Source organism: Phodopus roborovskii, unplaced genomic scaffold, assembly GCF_943737965.1.
Source record: "Phodopus roborovskii unplaced genomic scaffold, PHOROB, whole genome shotgun sequence".
Classification (NCBI taxonomy): Eukaryota; Metazoa; Chordata; class Mammalia; order Rodentia; family Cricetidae; genus Phodopus; species Phodopus roborovskii.
In genome coordinates, this window is record NW_026125052.1 from 11,930,843 (window position 1) to 11,955,970 (window position 25,128).

A 25,128-nucleotide genomic window follows, 5' to 3' on the forward strand; every position below is an offset into this window, starting at 1 on the left:
AAAAAAAAAAAAAAAAAAAAAAAAGGAAAATTAATCTGGCTTTACAGCTGGTGTGGACTAGGCTGTTTCTCCATTCTTGATCCTCCAGACTCTGCCAGCTGCAGAGAGTGAGCCAAGAAAACCAGTTTCTGCCTAAAGGAAACACAAAAAGCGAGGCTGGAGACTGGGTCGCGGTAGGGTAGGAGGCTAGGATGTCTGGAGTGGCCTGAGGCAGAGGCGTCTGAGTCCCCAGCCCCGGATGGCTTCTTTCAAGATGAACAAAGGCGAAGGTGCAGAGGTTCAGAAGCCAGAGATGGGGAAATCAGTTGTCATAAAAGATGCAGAGAGAGAGGGAGAGAGAGAGAGAGAGAGAGAGAGAGAGAGAGAGAGAGAGAGAGAAAGCCGGGAGAGGAATTCAATGCTGTGTGAGCAGCAATAAAATAATATGACCGCTATAAAAGTTTATAGGGTATAAATTTCTGAAGGTTAAGAAACTAAACAGCAGCAAAGCAAACAGTGAGGGGAGAAACTCCGGAGATGAGCCGAGGATGAGCTGGGCTCCAGACCTGATGGGAGAATGGGTGGGCCTTATTACGAAGCACCCACCCTCACCCCCTTGTGCTCAGGTCTGGAGCTTGGGGGTCTGGAACTTGGGAATCAGGGCTGTGTGTGTCTGTGTGTGTGTGTGGTTCCTGGAGGGTAAAAAGTGAAGAAACTAGCGGCTGGGAGGAAGAGCACTTTGCTGTACTCAAAGCTTCAGCCATTGAAATAGCTGTCTTTGTTCTTTACAACCCCTCTAGAAGAGCCAGGAATAAACAAGAAACCCTTGCATATGTGGATACACACACACACACACACACACACACACACACACACACACACACACACCATCCAGCTGGGCCAGGCGTCTGGAGGAGAGTAGCCTCTTGATCCTTCTCTGATTCCATTCCATCACCTCAGACCTTCACATCCTTCACAAAAAGCCCAATTGTTACCCCTCAGCATGTGAAACAATCGTGTAGGGCTTAAAAAGTGTTCTTTCTCTTACTGACCATAAGCAGTGACTGCTATCGACTCCAACAGAAATTAGGGACTGAGTGGATTTATAGCTTCTTTTCCTTTAAACTTATCTGAACTGTTTCTTGAACAGTTTCCTGATTCTGAAGCTTTTTCTCTTATCTGCTTTCGTTTCTCTCTCCTATTTCTAGTGATAATGAAAGTTTAATCGTTTGTCCCTGGTTCCTCAGAGAGCCTGACTGAGCAGATGGAGGATATCTTTTTGCAGAGTGGCCGCTAGATGGCACTCTTGCTCCATGTGAAATTTTCCAGTGCTGTGGCTGAAGGCTCCTGCGGCTCCTCACCGCACCTTGTTAGGCCCAGTGTGTAGGAACTGAGAGCTACCGAAAGTCATGGATAATTTGCACATAATAAAAATATAGGGTTTGTTATGGCCCTTTCCCCTATTGTATGTATTTCAATTATAGTGGCGTTTCTCTCCTCAAGTGGTTCATTTTCTGAATTTCTCATGCTAAGAAGGCTGTTTCCCATTTGCTGCGTTTGGTGGGGCGAGAAATGCATGGAGAACGGGCATGATAATATTAATAATAGAAATATTGAAATAGTGGGTCCAAATCAAGGAGGCGAACTGGTTTGAGAAAATGAAATTTCCCTGCAGAGGTGAGAGGAACAAAGTGCAGGCCAGCGGGTCAGGTGAAAGGGGTGAGCCAGCTGCCCCCGCAGGTCCCTTGAAGAGCAAGCGAGCTATCTGAGGAGGGCTGCGCACACCTGCTGGAGAACAAATCCGACGTGCTATCCCGGAGATCCCCCAAATTTGTGAGGAATGGGGACCTGGCTCTGATGAAGATTCCGTGGTGTCCCAAGCCAGAGGGCTCGCTGCACCTGGGCTCTGACTCCAGAGCCGTTGTAGGTATCCAGGTTTGGGCTGAGCGAGTGCCTGGCCACCCAGGCTCGGGCAGGGTCCCCCCCACCACCACCCAGGGAGGCAGGGTGAGAGAAAGCTGCCCCGTCGTCCCTTGGGAGTCTCCACCAAAAGCCTGTGCATTTTCTGGATAGGAGCCGGGGCAGGCTTGGCTATGGGAGCGCCGCCTGAGAGTTTCCCGCGCTGCGGGGCTTCCAGGTGAGAGCCGGGGCTCCTTCCTGTGTGCTCCCGCTGTGCCCGGGCCCGGGCCCGGCTGCAATCGGCGGGGGAAGTCGGTCCTTCTGCGACACCGCAGCCTGACGACTGGACTTTCCTTTCTGAGGCTGTCGCTCTGACTGACCACAACCCCTTCGGCTGAAGATTCCCAATCTTCAGTTTCCTCTCGGCCCAGCCCGAACCTGCCTCCAACTTGATCTGGGGAGGGGGGAATGGCAAGCCACCCCCCAAAATGACCCCAGCCAGAGCCTATTCTTTTCCCACAGGTCCAGGTGCAAGGAGGCCCGCGGAGTGTCTCCTCAACTTGAGTTTCTCCAATAAATCTGCGCTCCGCTGGGTGTTTATAAATTATCTCCCCGCTCTTCTTGTTTTTTTTTTTTTTTTTTTTTTTTTTTTTCCTTATAACGGAAACATTTTCCTTCCATCAGAAAATTCTGGTACGGTGAAGGGATGATTTAGAACAAGCCATTGAATTTCTACCTCACCAGTGACTCCTCAAATCATGACCATAAAATCCCCCGCACTTGATAAAAATGTTCGCTTCCGAAACAACTTGACTCTGCTTGAGGTTGCTCCACCGCCCCCTCAGGCTTGTGCTACAAGACCCCGGAGGAGCCTGGTTCCCTTTCCTTCTTTTCCACTTTCCTCCTCTGGACTCACTTTAGAAGGTTGAGTAAAACTGGCAGTTCTGCCCCCTTGGAAACATGTGGCTGCATTGTTTACAAAGGTTGGGGCTCATGGGATCCCCAAAAGAATCCTCCCAGAGAATCAGCAATAGATTGAGTTTATTTGTGAAAATCGATTCTGCCTTTGTTCTAGAGATTTTCCTTCTCTGCCTTTCAGGCCTTCCTTTTGCACACTCGCTGCCTCAGAAGGCCATTGGTTCTGAAGCTCTCACTGGGCCTCCCATGGGCTGACTGCCCCCAGCCTTACGCCAGGGTACCCAGATGAAGCCTCTGTGCCTGGAGTGGGGTTAGCTTTTGAGATCTCTTATCTTCAGATGCTCAGGGTTTAACTAAAGGAACCCCAAGTAAAAGGAAAAGGGAGATTTCATGGCCTTGCTTTATCTGAAGCCCTTTCTGCCAAGGTCAGTGCAGGTGGTCAAATGGCTATGAGGACACCCAGCAGTAACACACACCTTACAGCCTCTGCCTAGGGCACTGGAGAGCATAAGACAGCCAGTGACCAAGGCCTTGGTGCCCAGTCACAGCCTCCATTACTTTCACCTCCTTTGGTGTGTTCATGCAATCGTCTGTGTCTATACTTGGAAGGCCTGTGTGGGAGGCATAGGGTTTGGCCCCAGCTCTGGGCCCCAAGATGTGTGCACAGGTGCGGAACAGTCACAAGGATCATCATCCTTTTGATGACATCAGACCCCTTTCTTTCCCCCAGTCTTCCCTCTAAAGTTCTGAGTAGGCCAAAGCGCCTTCAAAAACCCCTCTGTCTTTCCCTTGCACACCCCTTCCAACCAACAGCAGGTAAAAGCATGTGGAAATGCAGAATTGGCAGCCTCCGCAGAACTTTGCTTGGCTTTAGTATTTATCCATTAACCAGAAAGTTTCCTCTTCCTCTCCCAGACCCACTCAGACCCTCTTTCCACGGACAATCCTGTGTGTTTGCTTAATGAGGGAAAGTTATGTGTGTGACTTGGGCGGCGACAGATCTTGGGGTCTCCAAAGAAGGCGTGGGGACAGGTGTGTGTGCAAGGCCTAAGTAGGCAAAAATCTAGGGAAACTCACCGTTTGCGCCGAAAAGGAAAAAAAAAATCAACAGCAACCCATAATCGCTCTCATTTCAGCTTAGTCACCCCCACCGTGCTTCAGTTGGGCGGCGGGGGCGATCGAAGCTGCAGTTTTATAGCTGTAGAGGAAAGAACTCGTAAAATGCTAACAGCTTTTATGCGCTGCGGCATAAACAACAACAGACTCTGGCTTTATTGCGTTTTATAGTTTGTTAAAGAGTTTACAGCCGTTTTTTTGGGGGCTGGTTACCCAGCCAATTCCCTCCACACGATAGTTAAACCTTTATCAATAATAAGGAAATTGATCATTAAAGCTTTAAATATGACTACCTCGTTTGTTTGAAAATATGTTTAGGAGAGGAAGCTGTATGATTTGATAACTTGTATTAAAATACCAATTACATTTATAGGACCTTTTAAAACTCGGCGCAATTAAACCGTGTTCTTTTACATTTTTCCGAAGCGACCCTGACATTTAGAAAGACTCCAATTGCCTCGTTAAAATCGCGAAATTAACAGCGTGCCTACGCCAGGCGCAGCGTTGTGGATGTGTGTGCGCATGGTGTTTTTCCGTGACTCTCCCCACATCAGTCTTTGGGGGTGGTCTGCGAAGGTATTTGATTTGTTGTGAGGCAAGAGATATCTCATTAATGTAGGTAGTTAAACAGATTTAATCCGTATTCGTTCTCCCGTTCCCCCTCCCTCTCCCCCCTCTCCCCCTCTCTCTCTCTGGGTGTTTTTCCCCCTTCCCCTCCTTTTTTTCCTGCCCTCTCCTCACTCCCTGGCGCTCTCTCGCTCTAGCTCTCTCTCGCGCTCGCTCTCTCTTGCTCTCACCCTCGCTCTGCGTTCTGTCCGGGAGGAGTACCCAGAAGCCAATAGGATGCGGGGTCTCTAATGGATGCAAATGATGGTGAAAAGACGGGGCAAAATATGAAACAACTCATTTGGAGGGAAGTAAATCACCGAAAACTGTTTATGAACTGGCATCCCTTCTTCGAAATGTAAAGCGAGGACCTCTTTAAGTGGCGGTATATTTTTGTTTGGGGGTGGGGGGTGGGGGGAGGGCGAGCGAGCCGCGGCTGCCATGCAGGCTTAGACTTTTGCAGGCTTCGCTCTTCTATTCCTGGAAATCACAAAAAGTGTGGCGGCTTCGAGATCTTCTTCGCCTTTTCTTTCTTTTCCTTCCTTCCTTCTTTCTTTTTTCCCCTCCTCCTCCCTTTTCCTCTCCTCTCCTGGCGAGGGTAACTAGGAGCCAGCGAATCCGCGTTTTTTTTTTTCTCTCTCTCTCTCTCTCTCCCTCCCTTTCCCCCTCCCCACCCCCTCCCCAACAGCCCCCAACTACAGCCTGCGCCGCCGCCGCCGCCTCAAAATTCAATAAAATGAGCTCTTATTTCGTCAACTCACTGTTCTCCAAATACAAAACTGGGGAGTCCCTGCGCCCCAATTATTATGACTGCGGCTTCGCCCAGGACCTGGGCGGCCGACCCACCGTGGTGTACGGTCCCAGCAGCGGCGGCAGCTTCCAGCACCCGTCGCAAATCCAGGAGTTCTACCACGGGCCATCGTCGCTGTCCACGGCTCCCTACCAGCAGAACCCGTGTGCCGTGGCGTGCCACGGGGACCCCGGCAACTTCTACGGCTACGACCCGCTGCAGCGCCAGAGCCTGTTCGGTGCGCAGGATCCAGACCTGGTGCAGTACGCAGACTGCAAGCTCGCGGCCGCCAGCGGCCTGGGCGAGGAGGCCGAGGGGTCTGAGCAGAGCCCGTCGCCCACACAGCTCTTTCCCTGGATGCGCCCTCAAGGTGAGCTCCCGTCGGGCCTGCCGGGGTGGGAAGGGGCCGGGAGGGCCCCAGGCCGGCGCGGGGGGAGGGGGTGAGCAGGCCCGGAGCATCTTCTGCTCCTAGAGGACAAGTAGGCTCCTTTCCAATCACCTACCTCTTCTCCCTTCCTCCCCACTTTCTTTTCTTTTTCCCCTTTTCATTTTGCTTCCTTTGAAGGGGGGGTCGCTACGCGAATTTCCTGAATCCATAAACCCCTCACCCTCCTTTACTTTTCTTCTTCTTCTCCCCCCTCTCCCCCTTTTACTGTTTTATGGGGGCTGTGGAGAGTGGGGGCGCTCAACGTTCGCACTTCTCAATTGCTTTATAGTTTAATTACCCTGAAGAAACTTTTCTTCTGGGGCAGAGGCTCTGGGGGCTTTTCAAGGTGGGTTCGTGGGTCCCCACTCTGGCTTTTTATTCTTACTCCGCTCTCGACATCCTTCCTCCTAAACTTTATGGCACTTTTAATATATTTGAACCCCCCATTCTGGTTGTGGTTACCAGGGGAAGGGGCTCCCCCTTTTTGGCCCCCGCGGATTCAGTGCTGTCTAGTCCCCCCTCAGCCCCCCCTCCCTGCTGACCGCGGCCTCTGCGCGCTCCCTCCCACCCCCGCTTAAGGGTCCCCCTGCCCTCATTATCCTGGTCTCCTAGGCTGGTTCACGAATCTTCCAACCTTCTCTGTCTCTGCCCCCTCCCCCACCCTCCCCTCTGTCTCGCCCTTTCCCCCATTCCCAGCAGCCGCCGGACGCAGGCGAGGCCGCCAGACCTACAGCCGCTACCAGACCCTGGAGCTGGAGAAGGAGTTCCTATTTAATCCCTATCTGACTCGCAAGCGGAGGATCGAGGTATCGCACGCGCTGGGACTGACAGAGAGACAGGTCAAAATCTGGTTCCAGAACCGGAGAATGAAGTGGAAAAAGGAGAACAACAAAGACAAGTTCCCCAGCAGTAAATGCGAGCAGGAGGAGCTGGAGAAAGAGAAGCTGGAGCGGGCGCCAGAGACCGCCGAGCAGGGCGATGCGCAGAAGGGTGACAAGAAGTAGGCTCCAGCTGGGACTGCTTGGGCCGGGGCTTGCCCGCACGTCCGCCGGTCCCTCCCGCGACCACGCCGCTGCCGCCCGCTCCCCCGCCTCCGAGAGCTCCGGCCCCGCGAGCGGAGCCAGGAGCTGGGCCTCCCACCGCAGCGTCCCCCGCCGCGCCAGTCCCCGCTAGTGGTAGTATCTCGTAATAGCTTCTGTGTGTGAGCTACCGTGGATCTCCTTCCCTTCTCTTGGGGGCCAGGGGGAAAAAAAGAAAAGGATTTTAAACAAGGACTCCCTCGCCCTGCGAGGGTGAGCGACTGCTGCCTGCCAGAGCCCCCTCGCCCCCCGCCCCATGTAAAAATGCCTCCTTGTGCAATGGTCTTTTTCCTTTGAACGTGCTTCTTTGTAATGACCAAGGTACCGATTTCTGCTAAGTTCTCCCAACAACATGAAACTGCCTATTCACGCCGTAATTCTTTCTGTCTCCCTCTCACTTTCTCTCTCTCTCTTTCTCTCTCTCTTTCACCGCGTCCTCATCTTTCCCCGCTCCCCGCTGCCCTCCCTAGCTCGCTGGCTTTCTCTCTTGCTTCTCGCTTTTCTTCCTGTCCCCCCCCCCCACCCCCTTTGGTTTGACAATTTTGTCTTAAGTGTTTCTCAAAAGAGATTACTTTAGTTAGCATGCGCGCTGTGAGCAATTGTTAAAAGTGTTCTTAGGTTTGCTGTGAAGAGAATGTATCCTGTATCCGTGAATTGCTTTATTGGGGGGAGGGAGGGCTAATTATATATTTTGTTGTTCCTCTATACTTTGTTCTGTTGTCTGAGCCTGAAAAGGGCGGAAGAGTTACAATAAAGTTTACAAGCGAGAACCCGAGACTGGCCCGGGGCTGGCGCTCCTCATTCGCTCCCAGGCGCCCTGCAGGACTGGGGGGAGCCGGTCAGCAGGCTGTAGGGCTGGCCTAGGCTAGGTCGCAGAGAGGAGGGGGCGGGGGCTGGAAGCAGGTGGTACGAGTCCCCCGGCCCAGAGGCGCAGGGGGTGAGGGAGGCGGCTGCATATGATTGGAGGAGAGAGGATCGAGGGAGGGGAGCCAAGAGAAACCCCCTCCCCTTGTGTCCCGTGGTTGCTGGGCCCCGGAGACTCCAGCGCCCAGGCCTCTCTGGAGGAGAGATGTGCCCAAGCTGGTGACTAGTGTCCCCTGTCACTTCTCTCTTTGTTTCTGTGTGTGTCCTGGGAGGTGGGGGTATCGGGGGAGATGGAGTAGGCTGCTGAGTTTACATTTCCATTTTTCTCGGACTCAGGTTGGGGAAGCAGGAGCAGAGGGAAGAGGTTCCTCCCTACCTCCCCTCTCTGGGACGTCTCCGCTTTCTCCCAGTTTCTAGGCCGCGGCTTGCCGCAGCCTTCCTTCCTTCGTTGCCTCTGCCTCGCTGGCAGCCACGCTCCACTGAGTGAGGCATCCGCCTTCCGGAACCGGGAAAGCAGCGAGCCGGACCCAAACTGCCCTCCTCCCTTCCTTTTTCTCCCCACCCCCATTCTGTTCTTTCTTTCTTCCTTTTTTAAAATAGTTTATGTATATCTTTTTATTGGCAACGCTTTTTTTTTCTTTAGCCACCAGAAATCTCAGAGTCCAATGCCTGCTGGGTTGGATTCCTGCCTTAGGAAAGCCTTGTTCCACATCCAGTCACTAAAAGACAACCGGGAGGCCAGGCTCACCTCGTTTTAGGAGACCAGCAGCAGCCCGGATGAGAATTAGCCTGGATTAATAAATACTCGGCCTGCACCCACCCACCAAGTTGAGACCATTCAATCCTTGCGTCTGTCTCTCGATCTGTACAGGCTGGGGGAAATGGGTGGGGGGGTGACAACACGGATCACTCAGAGGTTATTTATTTTCCCTTCCACTCAATTCCTTCCTCCCAAAATCACGCCTGCAAGCTGCCTCCAACCCGCGGGGGTCGACAGCGACCCTTGAGCCCCCCAGCCCCAATCCGCAGAGCTCGGCCTTCCCATTCATTATTGATCATATTTTATAAATCCAACGCCACACAATTTTTTCCACATTACTGAGAGCAGCCAGGAGGCCGTCAGATCATTGGCCGAGGGAATATCACGTGGGCCAAGGTCACGTGGTCCGGAGAGGAAAAAGGGGGTCCTTTTTGGTGTAAATCTGGACTCTAATTCTGTAATATATCAAGGAATCTCGTAAAACCGACACTAAAACGTCCCTGACTACAAATCATCCGGCCAAATTATGAGTTCATTGTATTATGCGAATGCTTTATTTTCTAAATATCCAGCCGCAAGTTCGGTTTTCGCTCCAGGAGCCTTTCCCGAACAAACTTCTTGCGCCTTTGCTTCCAACCCCCAGCGTCCGGGCTATGGAACAGGTCCGGGCGCCCCGTTCTCCGCCTCGGTACAAACACTGTACCCAGGCGCGGGGGGCATGGCGGGCCAGAGCGCGGCCGGCGTCTACGCGGCCGGCTACGGGCTCGAACCGAGTTCCTTCAACATGCACTGCGCGCCCTTTGAGCAGAACCTCTCCGGGGTGTGTCCGGGCGACCCCGCCAAGGCGGCTGGCGCCAAGGAGCAGAGGGACTCGGACTTGGCGGCCGAGAGTAACTTCCGGATCTACCCCTGGATGCGAAGCTCAGGTAACGCCGCGCACCCAGCGGTTCCGAGCCGCAACGTCCGGGCCACAGTCCCCGGAAGGTTCCCCTTCCCCTCAGGGTACCCCTCTCCGCGTCCAGAATACTCCCGGCTGCAGATCGGCCATTGCGGTGCTGTTTAAGTCTAACCTGGGACCCCGCACGCCGCCCCCTCCCCCAGTTTTGCTCGGTGCTCTCAGGTCCTGGCGGATCTCTTTTTGCCGACGCCACAGTGCTCAAAGCCCCCAGCCCGCCCCCAACCCTTCCTCCGGGCCTTTTAGCTTTAAATATTTATCAGCAGCGCCGGCACGGACTGGAGATGAGGCCGTTTGTCTTGCCTAGGAAGGCTGGGGTTTGCAGAGAATAGCCATTAGGGTCTCTCTCCTCTCCCCCCCCACGCCCCCCCCCGTTCCCTGCCTGAGAGCTCAGTTCTGGGTGTGTCCCCCTAGCCCTAGCTCGGTTAAGATATGGAGGAGGGGGTCATAGCGCTAAGCCGTTCTCCCCTCCCCCTTCCTTTCCAGCCAACCCCGCTCCCCCATTATTCCCATCAGGACAATTAGAGGTGGGCTCTAGAGGCCTAGCGGGAGGAGCGGGTACAGAAGAGCTGAAGACCCAGCCGGAGACGTAGAGCCAGAGAGAGGCGAAGGGAGTTCATCTGAGGCCCAGAGCGATGGGTCTATTGACTCCTTCTGCCCCTGGTGGACTGAGGAGGGTGGGCTGAAAAAGAGGCATAGGCCTCATGACAGCATAGCTTTTTTTAGGTGTTTTTCCTAGGACTCTGTGGACTCCTGGGGAACAGTCAAGTATGAAGGTGTCACTCTGGAAGTATGACTTTCCTTTTGGGGGATGCTAGGACTCAATGGACCCAAACCAAGACTAGGGAGTGCAAGCTACTCAGCAGCTGCTTTAGAAAACATAGGACATCAAGGTTTCTACCAGGTCTCCTCCAAAGGCCCCTCATACATCCTTTTTTACATTTCCTCAAGGCACATGGGCTTGGGAGCCAACTCCAAGGCTCAGAACATCCAAGACCGTGGTCAGAAACCCTCAGATTGATCAGGGTTGGGAGCCAGGAGCAACCCAGTTCTCACACCATGAGTATTGCTGATCAGGGTTTCTATCACCTATTCTGTATTTGAATTGACTTTCCAGTTGGTTTATCAAAGTGACCCCCCCCACACACAACATTTTAGCTTGGCTTATATCTGACTTGAAATTAAGGACCCTAGCCCTTTTTCTCTCCAGTGGCCTTTCCAGGAGGGCTGACACCAATAGCTCCCCACAATCTCCTAGGTTCTGGGCCTAAGTGGAAAGCTGTTAGGTACCCTTTCAGCCTCAACACATGAGCAAGGACCCTCACCTAACTCTGGTCTAGGCCATGGAGTTTCCTTTCTCCCTTGCAGTCCCTGAGGTCCAAAGATTGCTTCAGACAATTAGGTTATCTGAGCAGGCAGGCAGGCAGGTAGCCAGGTCTTGCTTGACCCTTACTGGGAAACAGCATTGGAATGTAACTGCCATTAGGCTAATACTTTCAACTTCCAGGGAGGTAAATTCTTGCCTCTTCCCTATTCTATGATGTGACTGGGTGGGGACTGGCCCTTAGACGTCCTTTTGTTTCTTTTCTTCTCTTCTCAGATCAGGCCAGGAGAACCCACTCTGGGACATTAATATGGTGTCCTTACCTCAAAGGCTATCTGAAAGGAAAAGGGTAAAATTGGAGCCTCTGGCCCCAGAAAGTGAGTGAGGATTAATTTTGCCTCCACTCTATGCTAGCTCCTTAAGGAACAGAACCTTTGGGAGCCAGCAGTTGAGATCTACCTGGCTTTCAGACGCTCCAGGCTGAGAAAACCACCTTTCATGGGTCATAGGACTATCTATCTGGTATGGTGGGGCTGACCTGTAAGCCCAGCACTTGGCACTTGGAAGAGTGAATAGGAAGGATTGCTACCAGATTGAAACCACCCAGTGGCTACATAATAAGCCCCCCCCCACTTGAAAAGCATAGCAACTCTTGTGGACACACACACACACACACACACACGAAAAGAAAGAAAACAATGCTTGCCCTAAGAAGCTTGGAAATTTTTCTGCAGATGGCAGAGAAAGGGGGTACCATGAAGTGTAGGATAGACTATGAAAAATGTTAATGTGTTTCCAGCAATGTAGTCTTTTTCTGCCCTGTGGTAGGAGGTGGAAATTTTCTTGGTGTTTTTCACACACTGATTTATTATTATTATTATTATTGTTATTGTTATTGTTGTTGTTGATATTGATATTTCTCTTTCTCCTAAATACTGGAGTAGGTACTGACCGAAAGCGGGGCCGCCAGACCTATACGCGCTACCAGACCCTGGAGCTGGAGAAGGAGTTTCACTACAACCGCTACCTGACTCGGCGGCGACGCATAGAGATCGCGCACGCGCTCTGTCTCACTGAAAGGCAGATCAAGATCTGGTTTCAGAACCGGCGCATGAAGTGGAAAAAGGAGAACAAAACGTCATGCCCAGGGGTCACTGGCCAGGACAAGGCTGAAGCTGAGGAGGAGGAGGAAGAGTGAGGGACAGAGAAAGCAGAAGAGGAGGAGAGAGAATAGAAGGAGAAACCAATTCTGAGAACTGAAGCATGAAACTCAAATAAGGGGGAAAACTATTTAAATAAAGCAATTACAAGAGAGAGAGAGAGAGAGAGAGAGAGAGAGAGAGAGAGAGAGAGAGAGAAGGGTGAAAAATTTGGGCTTCTTAACACTGTAAAAAAATACTACCTATGGGAAAGTGTGTTGTCTGTTTTTGTACAGTATGGAAAGGATATTATGGGCCTGCTCCATGGCTTTCTGGAATGTGCCTCCCCTTTTCTATGTTGCTAGTAAGGTCTTTGTAAAATCTTGCTGTTTTGTACACCCTCTTTGGCGCTGTCTTTGTGGACTGTGGTTCCTTGTCTACCCCATACTTCCCAGTAGCAGCACTACAAAGGCCTTAGGGAGCCTCGAGGACCACTAGCTCCTGCATCTGGTGCACTTGGCCGCTGATCCTGGCTCCTACCCTTTCCTGTGAGCCTCTTTCTGTATATCTGAAGGATGGAGAATAAAATAGGATTAAAAATCAACAGATTCTGTACTTTCTGTCTCCCTATGGCTGCGAGGGAGTGAGGATTGGTAGTGGGTGGGTGTCTCAGAGCCCCTCTACTGGTCTTTTCTTTCTATGTTAGATTTGCTTTTATTTTCCAGATGTCCCACGGCCAGCTAATGAACCCCAACCTCTGTCTCCCTCCCTTTATATGTTAACCAAAGCACACGATTCCCATATTTACAAGCTGACAGTACACAAATGTATACACTATTCCAGTCACAAATAAACATAGACATCCATATATTCACAAATACACATACAGGCTTTCACACCATCCCGGCTCCATGCCCAGAACCCATGCATTCACATTCACACACACTCACGAGTAAACATGCATTCACAGTCACTCACAGACACTTTGATACACACCAATGTACATTAGCACATTGGATTCTAAACAGAGACTCACATTTGCCCCCCAGGAAATCCATCCATGAGACCATAATGCTCAGCTACACACTCCCAAAATGTAAACCCCACCCCTTAAAAGATTCCAGCCTCGAATTTTTTCTTGTTCAGGCCTTTAAAAGAGACTATGAAATCTGAGCCTGGTGTGCAGCCACAAATATTGTGATGAGATACAAAATGGTAGGCCTCGAAGAAGACAAATGGAAGAAATGTGAAGGGTGAACACCCCGATCCATCCCATCCCTGGAGCGGTTTGGGCAGAGGCCAGGACATCGAGTAGAGGTCTCCTGGCCTGCCCAGTGCAACCTTCTTGCCAGGGTGCTTACAGCTTTCTGCTCAGTCGGCAAACATTTTCTGTCAGCGTGATCTTTTTTAATTTATTAGAATTTATTTTTAGTTTTTGTACTAAAATCTATTTCATTTTGAATTGACAAGGGCGATCCATATGAAACTTTAAAACTATATATACATATATTAAAAAAAAAAAACCAGTCCCATGAGCGAGAACCGAGCGAGTTTACCAGGCTGGGGTGGCCGAGGTGAAGGTGACCGTAGCGAGCTGGGAGGCCGCAGAGCGTCAGGGCTTCCTCTGTGACTTTCAGCCTGCTCTTGAGTGCCAACAACCTGGAACCTTCTGAGGGGCACACGCAGGGGGAGGGGAGGGAGAAGAAAAGATAAAATTTAAAAAGAAGATTATTTCACTTTCTTCATTAAGTCACCAGAAGCCCAACCTAAAATGTAGGGGTTTTGTTTTTGTTTTTTGGAAACCTGGAAAAGTAGAGTGAGTTATTCATTTTTGCAAACCCCTGATTGCTGGACAAAACCCTAAAGGACAGTGTCTTTATACCTAGACCTGCGGTGTTGACTTTTAATATTTATTCGTTTACAAACCCTCGATTGTTCAAAGAACACCATCTTAAACCGAAAGGTTTTGAGAAAGGTGATTGGTTTCTAGAAAGGTATGCTTAATTTAAATTTGTGAAAGAGGCCCTTAAAACCCCGCGGCTTCAATTTGTAAGAAAAAAAAAAAAAGCCTTAAAAACCTGCGGCTTCCCCGGTACCGACCGCAGCATCCCCTGGAGAGAGCAGGGGTTTCTTCTAGTGAAGGTGATGGGGGCAGGCGTTTAGGCGGGAGAGGCCGCGACCCGGCTTCTTCCTCCCCCAGTTTCTGGGGTGCTGAGGTGGAGAATCTACTTGTTAGACTAATCTGGTTTGGCCCCCATCCAGGACACCTTCTCTCCAGAGGCAAAAACTAGACCCCGAGGGCCGCCTCCCTGCCCCCCCCACACCTGCAATGCTGCAAGCTTCACAGGTGGGTGGGGGAATCCCACAGTCTGGAAGGGTAGGAATGGGGGCGGGTGCTCAGAGCAGGAGAGGGGGTATAGGAGCTTTCCTTTTGCCACGATGCACATAGCCGCATCCAACACCCGCTGCTGCTTTTGCCTCACCTTCCTATTGCCTCAGCACAGACCCATGTGAAAGCTTTGGGGGGTATTTTTTTTTTTTTTTAACTATAAAAGACAGGCAGATCTCTTGAGGAAAATGTGGAGGTTCCAGAGAAAACCCCGGTTCTAGCTGGACCTCTATAGTTTCTCCACCCTGAATTATTGCACCCAAAATCTCACCCCGTCTCAGATTGGGGTTTCCCTAGAAAGAGAAGGGGAAGAAAAGAAGATGGCGACCGAGAAAAGGGTTGCTGGTGGAGCAGCCATGAAGAAATGCAATAAATTCCTTGTTGTTTTATGAAAATTTACAACTTTGTGATAGAAGTTTATGAGTGGTTGAATCCAGCGATTGGCCGGCGCCGGTCATGTGGCCGGGCGATCGTGAACATGAACTTTTTATCATTTCCCTGGTGGTTATAATGCAGCATTCTTTTGGACACCACACCTAGGTCGGAGCACTGCCGTCCTTCAGGGCTCCAGACTCTTGATATTTTTATACCTCAATATCAGTTCGATAGAGCAAAAGAGAGAGAGGAAGAGAGGGGGAGGAGAGAAGAGTGAGTGAGAGAGGGAAGGAGGGGTGGGAATTACACAAAAGAGAGAACCAAAAATAATTTTGATTCCTAAGTTAATTTGCTCGCTGATCTGGGATTTTTAGTCATCATGAAGGGTCAATGGACAATCTGCCCGGGACTGAAGCCTGATACAATTTTTCAAAGCCAGAACTTATTCCATTTTCTATGCAAATATCAAAAAAGCGAAACAACCTCCCTTTCAAGTCTGAGAGGGGGAAACGACGGCTCTCAGGTTGGGACAATATTATCTGGAAGCTGAAGAAGAAACCGAACGCTCCTTTTTCCCTCCCTCCTCACCCATTTGAATCCGGAGAAAGAAAAAACAAAACAAAACCCAAGTTCTGCAAAGGTAAGGGAGATTCTACAATTCTTATTCTTTTGCATCGTTTTTTTTGCAGGGGGTGGGGCTTAGGTTTTTCTCCCCCTCCCCCCATCCCAAGACCGGGTTGAACCCCACCTCTGGGCGCTGCTGGGAGAAGCTTCCCAGGAAATTCTGTGGTAAAGAGAGGGGTGGCTGCTTCCTGGAGGGGGAGCCGCTACAGGGAAGATGGGGGGAGGAGAAACGGAAAGGGGCCTCGGAGGCCAGTTTTATGTTGCCTTTTTAACTGGGAGAGAGCTCCATCGAGGGGGCTGCGAAAGAGAGGGTGGGGTGTCTGAGCTGCAGCCGAGCTGGCCAGTCGTTCTGGCCCTGGTGGGTTTGTGCTCACCTCCCTCCATCTCTCCCTGCTCCTGGCCTCCCCCGATTGCCCCCGTGAGGTTCTCTTGCCCAGTGTGGGAAACGGCGATTTCCAGGCTGCATTGGCACGAGGGGCGGTGGCGCTGAGGGACGTGTTGGTCTCAGGAGGGCCTGGAATCTCCGCCAAGGCCAGCCGAGGGCAAGGAGACGGCTAGAGTGACATAAAAAGAACAATTCACAGAGAAATGTTCGCTCTCTTCCTTCGGAGACATTTCTGTAATTAAAGGGGTGTGGGTGAAGGAACCCAAAGCGAGGGAGACTCCTCCCCAGGAAGCTAGCTGAAGACTACTCAGGTCTCTTGCCAGCCCTGCCGCCCGAGGGAGCCTCATCTGCAGGGAGTTTTGTGGTTTTAATCCGGTAGGTTAAAGTCTGTTGGTCTGTGCGCGATAGATTCTGTTGCTTGTGTTTTATTGATATATAGGATGTGTGGATTTTGGTGGAGAAAATTGCATATGTGGTATGGAAGCATTTCAAACTTTCCTGGATTCAAATGTGGTGGTTGTGAAATGATTTTAGCATGCTGTTTAGGCTTATACACAAAAATAAATTTGGTGTGTGTGTGGGGGGGCGGTGAAGAATACAAAATGAAAAGGAAAACCTAACTAGAGAATCCTATGGTATGTGATGAAAAAGCCTCCGGAGTCTGAGTTCAGGGCTAAATCCTGTCTCTCACGCCCAATTTTGGTTCCCAGCTTCCTGGAGGGAGGTGGGGGGGGGGGATCTGCTGAATATGAGCCAGATTCTTTAAAAAGCTCTCATAGGGTTCAGGCTCGATGGTGAGGGCTAAGAAATGGGTTGAAGGGTCTCTAGGGAAGCTATATGCAGAGAGATAAGTCACTCTGGGCACAGACAGGAGGCATTTTGATTTAGTTTGGTTTGCATGAACAGAGATTGACTGCCTTTCTGTTTTTTAAAAAGCCTATGCGGGTCGATCAGGCTCGGGCTTCTGGTTGTCTAGGATTTTAGGGTCCGGGGCAAGTGTGTGGCTACATTGGCCTCTTGAGCTATTAGGATAAGGAAACTCAGCCACTTGTGGCACTGCACTGGGACTCCCTGGGGGCAGCTACACAGCTCTAGACACAGGCCTGTACTGGGCACACTGAAACACATTGGCATCTTAGCAAGAGGAATTAAATCGCTAGCATCTAGGACGCTCGGACCCAATCCACGACGGGAAAATGCCCCCAAATCCACTCAAGGTAAAGGTCTTCCCCCACTCCCTTAGTCTTGGTGGATTATAAATCGTCCCTTAGACAATTTCCTCTGACCCAAATTATGCAGTTTGCTGCCATCTACCGTCCGTTCGGGGACAGGCGTCTTCGGCACAGCTAGCCTCTCGACGTTCCTCGAGCCCTGCGGGTTTGCTTGGCGCGGTGGGATTCTGGCCCATGCTGGTGCTCTCTACGGCGTCTTAGTCTCCGGGTATAGATTAGAAAACGGAATGAGTCTCTTGTCGCATTATCCTCAACCTTCTTCCATCCTGCAGACCTCCACTAATCCCAGCCACAAACCTGGAGGCTGGCAGAGGAAGAGGAGTAGTAATACTGTAACCCACGGACAGGGGTACTGAACCAAAGGGTTGAGGGTTCAGACCCACGACCCACATCACCACCTAAGACACAAGACATGACTGGGTCTCTGGGGAGAAGTGTGAGGCCAAATCTTTTCAAGGTTTATTTGGTTTTCTTCTCAGTCAAAGGAGGGGGGCCGGTCAAGGGAGGCGCCGACCAGAAAGTTCCACTCGATTGTTAAAGGACAAACCCAGTCTGTACTTTTTCAGTTGGTTTGTGGGTTTTGCCAATTCCAAAGCTGGCGAGTCTGTGCTGAAGGAGTTGAAATGAGTTTTCTGGAAACTGTTGGTGTCTGCAAGTGAGTGTGGTCCCCTCCCCCATTCTCTAACGTTCCCAGCGAATCGACGCAAAAAAAAAAAAAAAAAAAAAATGTTTTGGCGGAAAATCGGGAGTGAGGAGAAACCATTAAAGAACCAAAACGTCTGTAATTTCCGTTCCCGTGGGACCCCTCACACCCAGTTAACGGAACGGCTTTCTCAGAAGTGGGTGGTGAGGGCTCGGTGCGCGCCTCCGCCTCAGCTTGGAGTCTTGGCCCCGTCTCACGGGTTACTGATTAGCTCGGGCTTTCAAGCTTCAAGAGGAAGCTCTGGCTATCCCTTTCAAGGTGCGGTGGCCCGGGTTCCTGGGCGGAGACTCCAGGAAATTGCTTGCAGTGTCAGGCTGGCCAAGGTGTTACTAAGGTCTGGCTGGGAATTGGGGCTGTGTAGCGTTGGGGGCATACCCCCTTCCCGCCGCCGCCCTGAGCCCTAGACGACTCTGGAGGCTGAGCCTCTCTCTGGAACCCATCTTTAAGCTTTTCTCTTCTGCTTCCAGAGTGACTTTCTGGCGACTGGAAGGCCGGCTTAGGGAGTCGCTCTGCGGGAGGCCCCGAGGGTTCTGGCAGGAAGGTCTGGGGCCCTCCTGAGTTTTTTTCTTTTGGGCAACCAGAAGGAAACATAGGGAGGGAAGTCAAACTACCACAGAGGCTTGAAACACTGATGGTAAGAAGCCTTGCCTCGCCCACTCCTCATAGAAGATCAGAGAGGATGCCGCTCATTTGCATAATGGAAATCAGGTCTTTGTCGTTTTGGACCAGTCGATTTTAGGGCAGAGAGTCCAAGCAAAGAGCCTCTTTCCAGTCTGTAGGAGCCACCATATTATACCACTGGGGAAAATTTCAGACAACCAGAATCCAGGGGGGAATAATTGAGTTTGAGGGATATTCATCCTTCCCACCCCAGGTAAAGTTGGGGGTGGGTTAGGAGAAGGTACCTACTATCCAAGGAGCTGGAGGGAGGGGCTTTGTATCTTAGAGGAAATAGGAAGCCTAGCTATTGTCTCAACTTCTCCTCATACAGGAAAATGCCATTCCTAAGATCATCATCTTCTGCAGATTTTCACTCCTGAGCTGAACATGACTTAGGCAACATTTCTCTGGGAGCTGGAATGTTCGTACTTACCCATGGGACTGCAAACTCAAAGCAAAGAAAAGCACAATTATAAATCCTGCCTATGGGGTATCAGTGCAACCCCTGTGCTGTGTCCTTGGTATACATTTACATCCCTCGCTTAGTGTATTAAGGGGACAACAACCCAGATGGAGAACTGGCTGATGCCTGCTGTGTATTTACATATTTCCCAGTGGAGACAGACAAACTGAGGTGCATGGAACCACAGACAAATCAGTAGAGATCTGGCTCCAGAAACCAGGCCGGTCTCTGGCCCAGCTCTGCCTGTCTGCTCTTTTTCCCAAACAAACGGATCAGATGAATAAACGCTCATAAATACCTCTGGGCTTAGATAAGAGCGATGAGGCGCTATTTCCTTTCATGCCCGACTCCAGGCGCCCTGGCCCTGCCCATAGTGGCTCCATTTCCAGACAGGCAACCTGCAGAGGTGAGGTTAATTTGGGGGCTGATTCTCTAAAGGATAAAGCAATTATTTTCTTGCTTCGAGCAGAGGAGAAGGCCTCCTCTCTCACCTTCTCTTACCCTTTTAATTAATTTTTTGAAGGGGCAATTATACTATCTTCCCTATGATGAGGGCACTGTGACTAGGGGGAAGGACTGAGAGGCCCAAGGCCTAGCTCATTGGCAAGATGGGGGTGAGGGTGGAAGTATTCTTTGGCTGTAACTGCCCCTACTCCTCTCTCAGTATGGGCCCAGCCATTTCTAGATTGTCAAATTTCTGCTTTCTTCATCATGAGTAGGTTTGAGATTCTTTAAACCCCCACCCCATGGATTAAGGCTCAGAGAGACAGACACCCAGAGATGTGTCATTGTGCCACAAAAGGACAGCCTAGCAGTTGCTTTGAGTTCAAAGAGCTTCAGAGGCCACTTTGCAGCCAAATAAATCCTCATTCTTGATTACCCATCCTCAGCCCTTTCCTATTATCAGTAGGCAGAGCTGGGCCACAAAAAGGAGCCCAAAGAACAAGGCAGAAGTGGGTCAGCCTGGCCTGATATCTGACAGCATCTCACACCCAATCCTCCCTTTATTCAGGTTGGATGGGAAGTTGTTATTCTTAACTGTCTGGCCTGTGTGTGCATATTAGAATGTCAGAAATACAGTGCATCGGCCAGCTTGAGAGAGGAAGAGAGCAAGAGATCGTAGATATGGTCTCCCACTCCCGAGTTCTCACAGCAGAAAGCAGATGATACATACATGAGGCTGGAGCGTGGCTGGGAGACAGACAGGAGGGTTGTGGGTATCCAGAGAGCTAGAGCAGGTGTGCCAGGTGAGGATAAAAGATAGTTAAGATGGTTACTGAGTCCCTAGGAGCACCTAGCAGCTTGCCTTCCTTACAAAACTAAATCTAAACCAAGTCTTGGGATGGGATTTCAAAAGGAATTGACAATTTATAGCAAGGACAGGAGAGAGAGGGAGGGAGAGAGAGAGAGAGAGAGAGAGAGAGAGAGAGAGAGAGAGAGAGGAAAGATATTTTCAATGGACTCTCATCTTCTGCAATATGACAATCTGAAGACTCACTTTTTTTTTTTTTTTTTTAAATTTCTTCGAGTAACCCTGGCTGTCCTGGAACTTAGTTTGTAGACCAGGATGGCCTCAAACTCCTATTTCTGCCTCCCAAGTGCTGAGGTTAAAGTCGTGTACCATGACTGGTCATATTTCTAAGAGGACAATTTCTTCCCTCTATCTAGATTTACTGGGACATTCTCATTCTAAAGATCTGTAGCCAGGGATTATTCTTACATCATTTTGGAGTGAGAGGTGAGGATGAGTTGATTGCAGACAGAGTGAGGTTTGTAGGCAGACTAAAGAAAGAGACAAAGTCACATAGGCCGGGGGGTTACATTTTACCCCTTCACATGCTACATCACCACATTTAGGGATTGTTAGTTTCTTTCTTCAGGCCCCATTCCCGGTCAAGACTGCAGTCAGGCTGAGCTGAGCTGTTTTGGGCTTAAGGACTGGCTTGCCAGAAGCTACTAGCCTAGGGGAACAGCCAGAGGGAGAAAGCTTGGGCTCACATACCCCTGACATTTCTTTCTTCTGGGTCCTCTAGGCAAAGGGATCCGGCTTGCCCCCTCTAACCTTGAGAGTTGTGTAGAAGCAGGGATGTTATAAACCTAAGCTTGAAAAGGGGAAAGACAGACCTGATAAAGAGGACAGACGGGTTTTCCAAACCTGCGAAGGAGGGTGTTTCTTTTTCCCTGTTTCTAAAATGAAGCAAATTAGCGGACAACACCGTTCCCCCTTTACCAGTCCAAAGCCCTAGAAACAGATCTTGTCCCTTCATTCTCTCTCAACGAGATTCGTGGGCATTTACCCAGTCCTCCCTTAAGGGAACGGGCCCATGCGATGCAGGGGTTAACTTTTCTGAAAACACAATTAACTTTTCCCTATTCCTGCGTGGGGTAGGGGGAGGGCTGTATTTATTTCATCACTGGGGAATGGGGTGATCTCCATCCAAATGTTTCCTCCTCCCTCAAAAGCACAGACGCCTCTTTCGCAGATCCTACGTAGGTGGAAGAAAGAGAGAGAGAGAGAGAGAGAGAGAGAGAGAGAGAGAGAGAGAGGAGGGGGAAAAAGGTTGATAGGTTTGTGAGCTGGTCCCTCGTGAAGCTGTGCTCCTCCTGGGTGCTATTTGACAATTCCTGCCTCTGCCATTGGTCAGTGTTGGATCAGATGGTTGTATTTCCTTCTGGCCCTCACTGGCACCTCGCCATCCCCCCTCAGCTAAAACCCAATCTCGGCTATACTACTAATAGGCGCAGCGCTCGGACTATAAAACACAACAAATCATAAACCCGGTGGAGCAGCAGCGACCGCGCGCGCCTCCCCTCCCGATGAGTTCCTATTTCGTGAACTCCACCTTCCCCGTCACTCTGGCCAGCGGGCAGGAGTCCTTCCTGGGCCAGCTGCCGCTCTACTCATCGGGCTATGCGGACCCGCTGCGGCACTACCCCGCGCCGTATGGGCCGGGACCGGGCCAGGACAAGGGCTTTGCGGCGTCCTCTTATTACCCACCAGCCGGCAGCGGCTATGGCCGGGCGGCGCCCTGCGACTACGGGCCGGCGCCTGCCTTCTACCGGGAGAAGGACGCGGCCTGCGCCCTCTCTGGCGCCGATGAGCCGCCTCCGTTCCATCCCGAACCGCGGAAGTCCGACTGCGCACAGGACAAGAGCGTATTCGGAGAAACCGAGGAACAGAAGTGCTCCACGCCGGTCTACCCGTGGATGCAACGCATGAATTCGTGCAACAGTGAGTGAGACTTCCCGCTGTCCCGCGGGGGGGGGCTTGCAAGAAGGCAGAACCAGTGTCCCTCACCCCCACTCCACCTCATTCTCCCACTGGGGATTAGGTTAGCATCTCAGGAGATAGGGCAAGATTGGGTCCCTGCCTCCAGGTCGGTTTTCTTGCCCTCATAAGTTGCAAAGTTTGAGAAGTCCCAGCTGCACAGTAAGGCAGGGGGAGTAAGTGGCTCGCTGAGAGAGTTAGGCCAGGGCTAGGATTGGTGATCAGGAAGAGAACAGGGGACTCACTCTGGTTTTGCTTTCCTCTGTGTCCTCCCCCTCTCTTATCCCGATCTGCCCGGGTACCCCCACCCAAAGATCACTCCTTTAAAAACAAGAGTGTGTCATGGGGGTGGGGGATGACGCCGGCGAGGGCAAGTTTACTGGGTTCTGGACTGTATTTACCTGGGGCTTGAGGTTGGGGGAAGACCACTAGGGATCGGTGATGGAGAGGGGTGGTAGTCTGGGGAAGGAGGAATTAAGAGAGGACAGGCAGGCATAGGGAGTGAGTGGGACAAACCGGCGCCTGGGTCTCAGGTTGGATTATTTGTCGGCTTCAAGTCCCAATTGATGTCCATTAGCCGGACACGAAAGTGAGGAGCTGTTAATGTGGACTATGAATCGATCCACGTCGTTATGGATTAAGGGCCAGAATCTATCATCGAGTAGGGTAGGGAGAGCTGGATGGATGGAAAGGAAAGGAAAGATGCAGCTAGTAGGAGACACACCTGGCCAGCCCCTCCCCCTAAGCTCAGGTGGGAGTCCAACTGCCCCTCCCCCCCACCAAGAGTCTAGACAGAAAGAAAGCACAGGCCTAGGAGTCCAGGAGGGAATCTGGAGGGGGCGCTGGAGGAGTGGGAAATGGGGACCAGGGAATGGGAGAAAGGAAGGATGAGCAGCTAGCATTACGTTTGAAGGCTGAGTGGGGGAGGGGGCGGTGGGCTTGGTGTGGTGACTCCAGGCCTCAGTTTCTCCTCTCTGCGTAACAGGTTCCTCTTTTGGGCCCAGCGGTAGGCGAGGCCGCCAGACATACACTCGCTACCAGACTCTGGAGCTGGAGAAGGAGTTTCACTACAATCGCTACCTGACCCGGCGGCGGCGCATCGAGATCGCGCACGCCCTGTGCCTGACTGAGCGGCAGATCAAGATCTGGTTTCAGAACCGGCGCATGAAGTGGAAAAAGGAGAGCAAATTGCTTAGTGCGTCTCAGCTCAGTGCGGAGGAGGAAGAAGAAAAACCAGCCGAGTGAAGGTGCTGCAAAGGGAGGGGGGACACGAAGGGAGAGGCCTGTGGGGGAACCGAGGGCACCCGAAAGCCCCAGAAGGCTCTGCGGTCGGGGAGTCTGGGGACTTGCTCTCCAGCGCAAGACGGGCGGGGCCCAGCGCTCTCCGGGACGTCCCCACCCGCAGAGCTCTTCCTGGGCGCTTGGAGGCTGCCTACCCAACACCCCAGCGCCTCCTCCCTCCCCGAAGAACCCACCTTGGCCTCATCAGGCTCCCTGGTGTGAACTGAGAATCAGACTCACTTGATGTCTCCTGGAAGCAGAGCAGAATGCTCTTGTCCTTGTCGAGTCTCATTTCGTCCATGTCCCCCGTGCACGATTCAATGGTAGATTCGTTGTCCCTCAGCAGGGACCTGAAAGACTCCCTCATCCCAGACTTGTCTCTCCTACCCCGTCCCCAAAGCCACTGGAAGGAGCACACACTACCTAGAAGTAAGAAGAGGGGCCTCAGAAGAAAACAAAGTTCTATTTTATTAATTTTCTATGTGTTGTGTTTGTAGTCTTGTCTTAGCTCTGGACGTGAAATACTTCGGTAATAATATTAATATTAATAATGATTATGATGATGATGATAATAATAATAAAGATGTGAAAACTCGTAGCTCAATCACATCCAATCCTTCCCTGCCATTTTTTTTCCTCTATAGCCCCAGCCACCCTGTCACCCCTGAGCCTGAACAGCAAAGGCAAGAACCATGGCCCGCCTCAGGGCTTTCCAGCCGCCAGTCTCAATTCCGAGTTACAGTTGAGATAAAAGCAGGAGCCAAAAGCAGAGGCTCGGTCCTCCCAGGCCCCAGCGTCAGTTGTGCCTCCCTCGTGCTAAATTCACAATTGTTTCTCCCATTCAGACTTGAGGGACGGAGGGAAACCCTTTCCCTCTTGTTCTCTAAGCTTGCCCTCGGTTGTGGGTTGTGAGATATGCCACTTGAGGCCTTCTAGTCCAGAGCCCTAGAGACACGGTTCTGGGCGGGTCTGGGCGCCTTTGCAGCGTTTTTCTGTCCTCTGTTAGCCAAGGCCCCTGGCCTTTGGCCCGCCCACATGGCTGTCTCTGGCGGCCTTGGCCCTCGGCTCTCCCGGCCTATTGCTCCGGAGACTGAAAAATGAGGCCACTGGGCATCTCTCCATAGTTCGTCTACAGGCTCCAAGGTGCCCCTTCCCATATTAAGTAGGAGCTCGGTGGCAAGGAAGAGAATGAGAACCCGGGGGCAGGAAGCCGCCTAGGGCCCGACTGTGTCTGGCTCTTAGCAGACCTGAGGGCAGGGGGCCAGGTGATGGGGCACTGGTCTCAGCTTCTCTACCCAAAATGGTTTATCCTCTCTCTGCTCTCACCCTCGCCCAAGCCACAAGCTGCAAGCACTGCTTTCCTTTCTCCCTCCTCCCTCCCTCTCTCTCTCTTTCTCTCTCTTTTTTATTTTTAAAGAAAATAGCCGCCTGGCAGAAGGGGCCCAGCTGCGGAGATCTCTGGCCGCCCAGCGGGCTCAGCAAGGGGCCGCCGGTCTCCCGACCATCTTCCCGGGAAGGCTGTAAGGCGGACGTGCAAATTCTCCAACTGTTAGCTACCAGCAACACAAGGCTTCGGATCTGGCCTCCAGCACGATAGCTGGCATCTGGCGGGATTGCTAAAGGAGTTCTGTTTTTACCCCAAACTCTCACATATGAGTTACCACCCAAATCTAAACCACCCGTTTTAGTCTTTGCCGCTTAAGGCTGCCTGTCGCCGGCTGTGTCCCTCTTCTAGGGTACCTGTCCAGCTCGGTTCCTTGACCTAGGCTAAGGATGAGAGGTCAAAAGGAGCATTTCAAACTTCCCAGGGGCCCAGGACAACGAAGAGCTTCCCTGCCTCTTGCAGCCTCCAGTCCAGCCCTGCGACTCTGGTGCTGTGGACCTGCCACTGA

General features: G+C 51.5%; 5 protein-coding genes across 7 annotated transcripts in view; 4 read left to right on the top strand and 1 right to left on the bottom strand.

The window, feature by feature from the left end:
- Cdk5rap3 (CDK5 regulatory subunit associated protein 3) overlaps positions 1–25,128 on the bottom strand; it is a 720,787-nt gene that overhangs the window by 108,284 nt on the left and 587,375 nt on the right. The gene's annotated exons all lie outside the window — the stretch shown is intronic.
- On the top strand, positions 4,634–7,589 carry Hoxb8 (homeobox B8). 3 transcript variants are annotated; one of them, XM_051174427.1, is made up of 3 exons: positions 4,634–4,903; positions 5,207–5,678; positions 6,432–7,589. In XM_051174427.1, exons 2-3 carry the CDS (start codon positions 5,255–5,257, stop codon positions 6,737–6,739), a joined length of 732 nt encoding a protein of 243 aa, XP_051030384.1. In that variant the 5' UTR covers positions 4,634–4,903; positions 5,207–5,254; the 3' UTR covers positions 6,740–7,589. The 3 variants fall into 3 exon arrangements, with proteins under 3 accessions (XP_051030384.1, XP_051030398.1, XP_051030487.1); XM_051174441.1 differs by having other exon boundaries at positions 4,634–4,876; XM_051174530.1 differs by having other exon boundaries at positions 4,635–4,903; positions 6,435–7,589.
- Positions 8,843–12,426, top strand: Hoxb7 (homeobox B7). Its single transcript, XM_051174724.1, has 2 exons — positions 8,843–9,364; positions 11,662–12,426. The coding sequence occupies exons 1-2, from the start codon at positions 8,965–8,967 to the stop codon at positions 11,913–11,915; spliced, it is 654 nt and encodes a 217-aa protein (XP_051030681.1). The 5' UTR covers positions 8,843–8,964; the 3' UTR covers positions 11,916–12,426.
- On the top strand, positions 14,722–23,845 carry Hoxb6 (homeobox B6). Its single transcript, XM_051174626.1, has 3 exons — positions 14,722–15,260; positions 21,427–21,919; positions 22,941–23,845. Exons 2-3 carry the CDS (start codon positions 21,505–21,507, stop codon positions 23,198–23,200), a joined length of 675 nt encoding a protein of 224 aa, XP_051030583.1. The 5' UTR covers positions 14,722–15,260; positions 21,427–21,504; the 3' UTR covers positions 23,201–23,845.
- The window catches only part of Hoxb3 (homeobox B3), a 53,259-nt gene continuing 43,399 nt past the window's right edge, over positions 15,269–25,128 (top strand). Inside the window, exon 1 of the mRNA XM_051173318.1 lies at positions 15,269–16,004. The gene's annotated coding sequence lies outside the window, so the exon portion shown is untranslated. The remainder of the gene's footprint in view (positions 16,005–25,128) is intronic.

Coding starts and splice junctions, on each gene's coding strand:
- Hoxb7 (XM_051174724.1), top strand. CDS start 8,965: ATGAGTTCATTGTATTATGCGAATGCTTTATTTTCTAAATATCCAGCC. Junction 9,365..11,661: donor CCCCTGGATGCGAAGCTCAG/GTAACGCCGCGC, acceptor ATACTGGAGTAG/GTACTGACCGAAAGCGGGGC.
- Hoxb6 (XM_051174626.1), top strand. CDS start 21,505: ATGAGTTCCTATTTCGTGAACTCCACCTTCCCCGTCACTCTGGCCAGC. Junction 21,920..22,940: donor ACGCATGAATTCGTGCAACA/GTGAGTGAGACT, acceptor TCTGCGTAACAG/GTTCCTCTTTTGGGCCCAGC.
- Hoxb8 (XM_051174427.1), top strand. CDS start 5,255: ATGAGCTCTTATTTCGTCAACTCACTGTTCTCCAAATACAAAACTGGG. Junction 5,679..6,431: donor TCCCTGGATGCGCCCTCAAG/GTGAGCTCCCGT, acceptor CCCCATTCCCAG/CAGCCGCCGGACGCAGGCGA.